General features: G+C 39.7%; 2 protein-coding genes across 2 annotated transcripts; both read left to right on the forward strand.

The window, feature by feature from the left end:
* Positions 1 to 860: 860 nt before the first annotated feature.
* On the forward strand, positions 861 to 4,610 carry adora2ab (adenosine A2a receptor b; the record flags this gene model as incomplete). Its single annotated transcript, XM_079235522.1, has 4 exons — positions 861 to 1,057; positions 1,291 to 1,422; positions 3,020 to 3,123; positions 3,640 to 4,610. 4 exons carry the CDS (start codon positions 861 to 863, stop codon positions 4,608 to 4,610), a joined length of 1,404 nt encoding a protein of 467 aa, XP_079091648.1.
* A 2,295-nt stretch (positions 4,611 to 6,905) lies between these two features.
* Positions 6,906 to 8,781, forward strand: snrpd3l (small nuclear ribonucleoprotein D3 polypeptide, like). Its single transcript, XM_079235116.1, has 4 exons — positions 6,906 to 7,017; positions 7,664 to 7,804; positions 8,072 to 8,264; positions 8,553 to 8,781. Exons 2-4 carry the CDS (start codon positions 7,679 to 7,681, stop codon positions 8,615 to 8,617), a joined length of 384 nt encoding a protein of 127 aa, XP_079091242.1. The 5' UTR covers positions 6,906 to 7,017; positions 7,664 to 7,678; the 3' UTR covers positions 8,618 to 8,781.
* Positions 8,782 to 10,642: the final 1,861 nt, after the last annotated feature.

The raw sequence follows: 10,642 nt of genomic DNA on the forward strand, positions 1-10,642 counted from the left end.
GATGATTTTCAATTCATTCTAATTGCGAGGGTGAAAGTTAATAATACTGCAATAACTAATCTACAGTATAACTGCAGCTGTTGTTATTATTCTCTGGAAACCTGTCTTTCTTCCTCTCTTTCCCCAGAGCAGTTGTCCTACTGTAATAAAATGCCATAATCTGCTTACAATATAGAGGAATTTAGCTAAATACCCTGAGAAAATGCAGTAAAGATAGCTTAACCAAGGGTTCTAGTGCCAGTACAATGGCTTTGTAATGTATAGGTGGTGTGTAATTATCAGTGATTTTGGAGGAAAGCATGAATGATTTGTGTGTGGAAGGGTTTCGGGAAACTTTTCCCGAAATAAAAGGTGTATTGTTGGCCTGTTTGCTTTGGCTTTGGTATGGAAAGTGTCTGCCTGTCTTCCGGAGATAGATGTTTTTTTCTGACCTGTGTGGTATCCTGCAATCTGTTTGTACAGGCAAGAGTACTGAGATTGTATTCTCCCTCTTTCTCTCGACAGACCACTACTCTTAATTTGGCAGCCGTCCGGCAAAACTCCCAGACCCTTCCTCGTCAGTATTCTGCTGCTGTCTGTGGCAAAGTTTACCGAGCTGCACACAAAAGAGGCGAAGACGGTTGCAAAGACAAAGAGGAAGACTGACATACTGTTATAGTGTAATTGACAGTAAAGCGTTGAGTCAGGCAGGTGTTTGTGGTGGGAACTTCCTGCCTTGGCTGTCCTCACGTGACACAATCACTCATCCCTTAAGTTGTATTATGCGGTTTGGCAAGCAGGTATTTTGTCTAAAAACAAGCCAAGCAGCCTAGTCTGTGGGATGACAGAGCAAAGAAAGCAAAAAAGAGGAAAAAATAACCATGCTGGATTACCAGATGGTCTATATTGGCCTGGAGCTGGTGATCGCTTTCCTGTCTGTGGCTGGGAACGTCCTGGTCTGCTGGGCCGTCTGCCTCAACTCCAACCTACAGAGCATCACCAACTTCTTTGTGGTGTCACTGGCAGTGGCTGATATTGCTGTTGGGCTGCTGGCAATTCCCTTTGCTATCACAATTAGGTATCATTAAATTTTTTTTTTTTTTAAACGTTAATCGTATTTTTCATCGGACTAATCTTGAGTAAAAGTTTAATAAATTACACTAACACCCCCCGGGATTGGTTTTAAAAACCCACTCAATGTTAAATTATTGCTTTATTAGATACGCAATAATTTAACATTGAGTGGGTTTTTAATGTGTTTTTTTTGTTTTTTTTTACGACCTGTGATGTTTTCTTGCTTTCCAACATCAGCATCGGCTTCTGTGCCAACTTCTTCGGCTGCCTGTTCATCGCTTGCTTCGTCCTCATACTTACCCAGAGCTCCATCTTCAGCCTGCTGGCCATCGCTGTAGACCGCTACATCGCTATCAAGAACCCACTCAGGTGAGAGGAAACAAAAAGGTCACATCAGCTGTGCTGGAAACTGAAACAGAGATAGCTTCCCACGCTGTCACTTTAACCAGCATGACTTTTCAGACTGACCAAATCTCTCTGGTTTTGGGAGAGCTGCGTTTCGTTTTGAAAATTATGTTTTGTTCGAATTGTTTTACCTTTGCTGTTGGACGTGAACACTTTAGTTTCATTTTGAACAAGATGCTCTTTCCACACAGAAGTCAGAGGAGTGTGGTAAGCCATAACACGTGAGAGGCACAAATGCAGTGTAGCAAAACACAATGAAGTATTAAGAGGTCTTATTCAATAAGGCTAATCTGGGCAGACGTAGATATGTCTCCTCAGGCTTTATTGGGTTACTGTTTGCGAGGGATTAAATATCTTGGGCTTTGATCATTTGTATCCACTTAAATCAACACCATTCAAATTCTACTCCTTCCATGAGAAGATATTTCATTGAGTAAGCCACAGCAGGTGATTTGCATAAGCAGTTGCATAACGGCTTGTGTGTGTGTTTGTGTGCTCACACTAGTGCCATAACCTCTGGCACCAAAGACCGTAAAGCTAATAATTCATCAGAGTTTCAGGAGGCTTAATATAGCCAACTGGCGGCCACTCTGGCCATGAACGATCTCAGTCACATGGGACAATGGCTGTAGGTGAGTTGATGTTTCCGAGAATACTGTAGTTATTCCTGCAGATTTTCTATTTTTATTCCTCCAGCCAAATGTGTGCATTCCTGATGTCTGCATGAGGAAAAGCATTGGCACATCAATGCTGCCAACACAGTCAAACTTGAGGATTAAAATGTATGAAAAGAGGGAATTTAAATGTAGAAAGCAGGATTTTTTTAATGCAGGTTCAGTTATTTGGATATCAATAGATTGTTTTATGTTTTGAAAATATCTAACTTAAATATCATAACATAAACATATTGTATAATTAACTAAATTAAATAACAATTAAAGTGATTCCATTGTAAAATGAATGTCATGATAGTCAGTAGATTATGTGATATTAATGTTTGTCATTTTTGTATTTCACTGCATTTCTCAGAAGCTCTACATGACTTGATTAAATAACAATATCTTCAGAGCTTTAACGTCAGAACTTAGAGGAGAAGGTGGGCCAGTAAATTAGGAAGGAAATGCCCTTATTGCTGATGAATATCTCACTCAACCAACTTTTTGCAGAGTCATTCAACACGCACATTTCACACTGAGTGGTTATTTCTCTATTTATAGTAAGGAAGAACACATGCTGGCATCAAAGCCTGTTGTTAACACACCTTTTCAAAATCTGAATAGATTGAGGTATTTGAAACACTTGGTGTGTGGTGTGTCTTTAATCAGCAGACAAAAGTACTGGAGAATATTATTGGAAGTGGCTACAGGGTTTTTAACAGCCAGTAGTGCAACAATAATATTTAAAAAATCATGCTTTGGCTTATTCAATAAATAACACATGGAGGCTTGAATCCTCTCATAAATCACAAAATATTGACTTTGCCTCACAGGGATACTATCACACTGAGCTTAGATAAAACAACTAACCCTGACGTATGATTGTGCTCTGCTCAACCTTTCAGGTACAACAGCCTGGTGACGGGGAAGAGGGCGAAGGGTATCATCACATTGTGCTGGGTTCTCTCAGTCGGCATCGGCCTGACACCGATGCTGGGCTGGAACAGAGGTGAGAGATGGATTTTGGCAATGATAAACCCGGCTTACTGAAAGATGCAGAAACCCATAAATATAGCATATGTTATGCTGTTCATAGCTTTCTGAGGAGATGGATGGATACCTGAGTTTTGTTTTTACACTTGTTTCACTGTCAGTTGTAACATATGAATTTGGGAAAAGAGTAAATCAAAGTAAACACATCTCCAAACAAACCCTGTTTTAAGAATAAACATCCAATTACTACAACCATTTTCAAAAGAATTTATATTGTATTTGTATAGATAAGTGCTTTAAATTCACTTCAATTCTGACAATCGGAGGAAATGTGTGTGGCCTTTTTATGTTGGCTTCAATCCGGTTAAGTGGTTCTTATTGGTGAGAATCAATCCATGCATATTAACTGACCATAATTTCTCAAAAAATGTTTAACCATATATAATTACTGTTGTTATGGAAACACATGCATTTGTTTGACACCATTAAAAGATGAAACCGGTCATTAATCGCCCATAATTCTGTTATACAGGTTGGAACAACACCACCGCGGTCAGCAGCCAAGTCTGCCCTGAAGGCTTGACGAGGTGCCTGTTTGAAGAAGTAGTTACTTTGGACTACATGGTCTATTTCAATTTCTTCGGCTGTGTGCTGGTTCCCCTGTTAGTCATGCTGGTCATCTATACCAATATCTTCGTGGCCGCTCGGCGCCAGCTCCGACTGATGGGCCTCAAAGTTGCTCAAGCACCTGCTCCTGGAGAATTTGCCTCACCGTCGAGCTCATCTCGCTCAACCCTGCAGAAGGAGGTGCACGCTGCCAAATCGCTGGCCATCATTGTGGGTTTGTTTGCTGTGTGCTGGCTTCCAGTGCACCTCATTAACTGTTTCAACCACCTGTGTCAGGACTGTGACCGCGCACATATCTGGGTGATACACATTGCAATCATCTTCTCCCATGCTAACTCCGTTGTGAATCCCTTCATCTATGCTTATCACGTGCGGGAGTTCAGACAGACCTTTCGGAGGATTCTGTACCAGCACATCTTAGGGAAGAGGGATGAACAAGGGTTCAGGGTTGGGAGTGGTATTGGCAGAGGTGTTGGGAGCAGCAGCAACATACGGACTACCTCCCGTACCAGTAATGACGGTTCAACATGTAATACAGTAGTGAATAACTACGTCCTGGACCCCAGTCCTGATAGAACTCCGCTGAAAGCGGCTCACAAAGCCTCTTGCCAATGGACATCAAAGTTAAACGCTGCACCAAGCAGCTTCATACCCAACGGACACCAAGAAAAGGGTAGCACCCTTCCAGCAATGCAGCAGAAGCATCCATGCATCATTGGGCAGGATGGAGTCGAGTCGGTCACAGATCTGAGGGGAACAACGGATGCTTTGGAGGTGAACGACAGGAGAAGGTGCATTGCTTTTGTGAATGTTCAGGCTCTTTCCCTTAAACAGACGGACTGTCCATGCTCAACAGAGCTTACAGAAGTCTCATGACAAAGATATTTTAGTATTTAAAAAAATATATTTCATCACCATAAAACATATGATAGTGTGCCAACATGAAGGATTCATGAAGCCTCATTAAATCAACAGCAAATCTGTTTCTCTTTATAAAGTCACATAAACTGGTTGCAGGGAATATTTTGTCTTGTTTCATTACTTTTTCTCATCAACCATCTCCGAGTTGAATCAGATTTACAAGCACGCACAAGAATTTGTCAAAAGTGTGTTTAAAGGGGGTTTAAAATGGGCTGCTAATCAGAATCAGAACAATTTATTCGCCAGGTATGTTTACACAAACAAGGATTTTTTCATGTTATTGAAATGCAGTATAATAACATCTATGTGCATTTCAGAAAACAATGCTTTATCAACTACTGTATACTGTCTCTTGGGATGCATTTTTAAGAGACATTTACATTCTTAAACTGCTTTTTTGATAATGTTGCATCTACCATGAACCACCTCTATGTACCACAGGTAAAAATGTGCTTCTAAGAGCTGATGTTAATGGTCTGAATATCATAAACCACAGTCCTTACAGACAGCTGGTGGAAAACAATGACACTGTTCAAAGTCGAGCATTAGGGTATTCACCATCTCTTGTGTGAAGATCTTTCAAAAAGTAATTTTTCAAAGTGCTGGATAGCTACTTAATATTTGATGTTGCTACTTTGATCAGTTAATTGATAACTGCCAGGCAACACATGTCCGTTGGTTCAACAACAATGAGACACATGCGTGCGTCAAAGGCACCCAATATATACAAGTGAGTTACCAACCAACCAAAACAAAGAGCTTGTTTGATCTATTGAAATATTACTCCATATGCCTGCAGTGTGGCTAGTTTCAGTGTCAGTCACATAGACAGCATGCAACACACACGTACACACACGTAAAGTACATACACATGACCGCAGACTACTCAGCAAGAGGTGTTTACAGAGTGGTCTGGCTGCTGACGCCAGTCAATGAGCCTAATGCAATGGAAATCAAATGAAGGGTCATTTGACGGTCTTTTATTATGCCATTATGCTTTTTCTTTCCTCATTCAAAACCCCTTTCATTGTGGCCTGCATTAAGTAAGTAAGTAACGTTTATTCATATTGCACTTTTCACAGACACAGGTCACAAAGTGCTGTACAAGAGTCAGGAAAAAAACAAGATTGACAATAACAGGGGCCAAAACATTTCAACAGTTCAGAGAGCATAGTAAAATACACATTAAAAGATGGAGCAGTAAAAAAGCAACATGTACGTGCCTAGAGGCAATCTGAGAGACATGACTCCAGGAATAAACATACATGGGTATGTATCTAGCTCGTTTATGGTATATATATATATATATATATATATATATATATATATATATATATATATATATATATATATATATATATATATATATATATATATATATATATATTTGCATATAGTATACTTTGTGGTCATGCCCAGGGGTAATAAAATCGAGCCATTTCATTTTAATGCTTTACTTTTTTTTGTGCTACTTTGATTATCATGAGATAAGGGTTATGAAAAGTATGTGTTATGTACTGAGTCATTTTAGTACAATAAAAGAAACAAAACCCCAAATAAACAGGGGACATGTTGCATGTCATAGCAACTGCCAGCTCTACCTTCCAGACAAGGCTCCAGCTGGGTACAACAATCCTGTACTTTATCTTACGCCATTCAGTAATAAATGTATATATCTAGGAAACACGACATTGGCATGCAACATTTCCATGTGCCGTTTTAGTAAGTACACGCAGATTAGCATAAAAACTCAATAACACGCTTTGTTTGTTTTAGGATTCTCTTTGCGTTCTGTCAGGCTGATGCAGTGGAGACATGGACTCGCAATTTACAGAAGACATTTGGTGTCTAATATGGATTGGATAGACGTTGTTTCAGTGAGAGAGCATGCTGAGAAAAAAGAAGAAAAAAAAGTTAATGCAAATGTGTACCTGTTCTAATTAAACCCTAAATATATTCCATATGTGATATTAGTGCATGGACTGCATTAACTATTGTAATTGTATTCCGTTGAGAAATATATACAAAACAGTGCTGTATGATAATATAAATGTCCAACGGTCAGCCAGACACAGCTTCAGTTCTCTGGCTTTTCATTAGCAACTTACACAAATATTAATAAATTGGTACAAGAATTCCATTGACAAATCAGGATTCCCTTCATGAAGTCAAAATGAAAATCCCACAATGCACCGCGGAATGACCCAGGAAGCACTTCATTGAACCCCTGTGGCATTGTGGGTAGGCGGAAAAGGCTCCAAAAGGTAACGCTACGCAAAAAAGCGACAGACCCACGTTGCAGAGCAGTCGAAGAAGGAACAACAACAAGGATTAAGAAATCAGTTTGTAAGACAGACTCAAGGTAATTGTCGTAACAGTTGGGACGAAACTGAATTGTCATTAATGTGTTTGTGCAACAGTGTTGTTCGTCTGCGTTGTTCATAAATAGCTAATGCTAATTCATTCAGTCGGCTAACACGGTTCCGCCTGTTAGCCGAACTCGCATTCGGTAGATGATCAAAGATAATGTTCAATTAAGTATTTAAGCTAATCAAATCCTTTATTTGGAGTAGTCAACGTGACTTCAGAGCATTGTGGGGTCTTAACGCAGTTCGGCGCAACGATAGTGTTGTATTGTTGTAGTTCATGGAGCACTAACGTTGGCTAATGTTGCTAATATAGCTAACTAGCTAGCTAGCGGCTAACTGTCTGCTTCTGTCTGCTTCCTACTGAAGGTCTGTGATTACCAGTCAGTAGTTCGTTACAATATGTTTTGTGGGGTTTGCTACGTTTCAGACTGCCTAAATAAGACTAATGTTTCACTAACTGAGCTAAAGGTAATCATTGAGGATAATTATTTGTATAACTCAACCAATTTGTAGTTTCTCAGAAGTTACGCTACCTTTCTTGAAGTAAATGTTTATTGCAGAGTAACAAAGGTTCGTTACCGCCATTTCTTATGAGACAACCCATTGTAACATTCGCTCCAACGCATGTTGTTTTTCCAGGAAGACGGTTGAAAAATGTCCATCGGAGTACCAATCAAAGTGCTGCATGAGGCAGAGGGCCACATCGTGACCTGTGAGACCAACACTGGAGAGGTGTACAGGGGCAAGCTGATTGAGGCCGAGGACAACATGAACTGCCAGGTTGGTCTTTATTATAAAAAGTGTCTCCTTGCAGCCGGATTTCCAGTGTTGCATCGCTTTTTTCCTCCTTTTGATTTTGGGAACAAAATATTTCAGCTAGTCTCTGCTCCATTGTTTGCATGATTTATTGTGGGTGGTGAGCTCTCTGGTTTTAAATAATATGCTTATGTAAATGCCCATGAAGGCAGAGAGTAACTATACAGAAACAAAATGACACACAGAATTATTATTGTAATATTTAATTATAATTTGTACCCGTCCCCACAGATGTCCAACATAACAGTGACTTACCGTGATGGCCGGGTGGCACAGTTGGAGCAAGTTTACATCCGTGGCAGCAAGATCCGCTTCCTGATCTTACCGGATATGTTAAAGAATGCTCCGATGTTAAAGAGTATGAAGAACAAGAACCAGGGCTCCGGTGCAGGAAGGGGCAAGGCGGCTATTCTCAAAGCACAAGGTAAGCAGATACATTATGGACCAATGTCTTCCAAATTCCTTGTTTTACAAGTCATTGCATCTACTTACTCTAAGCAATTACAGATAAGATTTACCCAACATGTCCCATGAATAACATGGGTTTCACAATTAGACTTGTTAACATATGGGACAAAATATTATCGTTTCACAAATGTATATTTTACTGCCATTGTATCATAATGTGTTTTTTATATATATTTTTTTTACCTCGACAAAATTTGCAAACTATGTAATTTTGGTATAATTCTCCCTTTTTATTTATCTGCAGTGGCTGCAAGGGGACGGGGCCGTGGTGGAATGGGACGAGGCAACATCTTCCAGAAGAGGCGATAATTGCTTCAGCCGTGTTAAGATTGTGGCATTGTATAGTCTTTTTTTTATTTTGTCGTCTTTCGATTGGATATCTTTGGTGTTTTTTTTTTTTTTTTGCAATCCTGTACGTTGCAGTTTATTGCTTTACTTTCATTTTTTATGAAAATAAACATATTTCAATTTGATGTCTCATGAACTCTGGTTAACTCAAGTTAGACATTCCTGGAACCGGCCACTGTTTTTGTCACTGAAGGCCAGATTTACCTGATTTTCAAACGGCTACTCTTTAGGTGGTCAATTTCTTGCACGCACAAAGAAGTTCAATATTGACTATTAGGCAAATTGCACCAGTTACACCTTGCATGTCATGAAAGCAAATTTCCCCAATGTCTGAAAATTGCTTCAAATGTTTTTGATCATTATTCAGGTTTGCCAGTGACACTATAAACGGGTTTGTGACAATGGACACAAGTGAAGTATGTCACTGTATGCTGATTAAATTAGCTTAAACTTGGTTAAGACGGGTCATATTTGTTTTAACCTGGGTATCGTGCCGTTTTCTTGTCAAAGTTACTAGCCAATAAACTGAATATGGAGTACAAATATCCTCTACGAGGCTGTCAATTCCAAAGTGCAACTCTCCAGTCCGCCACACGATGGCGCCAATCGACCACGAAATTGTTTGTAGCAACAAAACAAAAAAAGAACAACGAAGTATGTTTTATTTTGTGGTCGTGAGTTTACAGTAAAAGGAGAACAAAATGAAACCTGCGACCTCCGTGAGTGTTCGTGAAGCATATTGCTGAAACTACGACCGTTACATTGCCCCGCTGCCCGTTTCTCCACCACTCCTCCTTGTGAGCACGGGACCTGCGTGCTCAGCGGGATTGGTCCATCGCATCGTCGGGTATCAGTCCGCTAGCTAGCTGTCGAAGTACAGACCCGAAGTACAGAGAAGAAACCTCACTCTTCTGCCTTGTACCCCCGAATAACACGTCAAGGTAAGCATTCATGTGTTTCCACATAGTATTTGGTGTTTGTTTGTCATACTCTGGATGGGAATCGGTTCCGCGAGCATCCTTGCCGCTTTGCCTTCTGCCCACCAACATCTGTATCTTGACAGATGAGCAGCTGCTAACGTTAGCGGATGTTTGGAGCTAAGTTTAGCTTCGTAGGACCTCAGACGACGAGGACACGTTTCCTCCCGTGGATTTGTGATGAATGTTACTCGTGTTAATGTTCGTGTTCGATGTGATGATTCCCAGGTTGTGGGTGTAAAGAAAGCCATTGTCACACACACACACACACACACACACACACACACACACACACACACACACACACACGGCTGAACCGTTGTGTGTGTGGAATTGCAAGAAAACGAGACGGCGAGTCTCCGTCCAGTGGTTTGATTTATTAAGAGTTCATATCTAACGCTCAAAGTAGTTCATGATGTAATGGATCGTAATGTAAACAGTTGTATTATCATTGTTAATATCTGTAGCTATTTAAGAATCCAAAGTTGCACTGTCATTTAATTTTGAAAAGATCAAATATCGGCACTAATGTTTATTCATTATTTATTTATCAGTATTTTGATGCTTTTGGGATGTTTTTAAATCACCCTTCAATCCATTAGTTTAAGTATAGCAGCAGTTGCTGACTTTCACATAAGGCTTCTGCACCCTAGTTCATCATAAGATGACACCCTTTTGAATAGTGATCAAATAGTAAATCCTATATTTTTTAGCTGGGAGAATTAAATGTGTATTTTACCAGATGGTCTCTGTTGACACATGTGGCTACCGTTACCTATTTTATGGATGTTCATTAGTTTGTGAAAGTAGATTTTTCCAGGAAAGAAATGATCAATTAGTCAATTTGTCGATTGACAAAGCTACTTAGATAATCACGTAATTAGTGATTATCTAAGCAAAAATGAAAAACATTTGACAGTTTGTGCTTCTCAAATGTAAATTGTAAAGGTTGTCAAAGATCTCTGTTAGATATCATATACAGTATATATATATACTGCCAAAATGCCAA

Source organism: Taurulus bubalis, assembly GCF_910589615.1.
Source record: "Taurulus bubalis genome assembly, chromosome: 19".
Lineage (NCBI taxonomy): Eukaryota > Metazoa > Chordata > Actinopteri > Perciformes > Cottidae > Taurulus > Taurulus bubalis.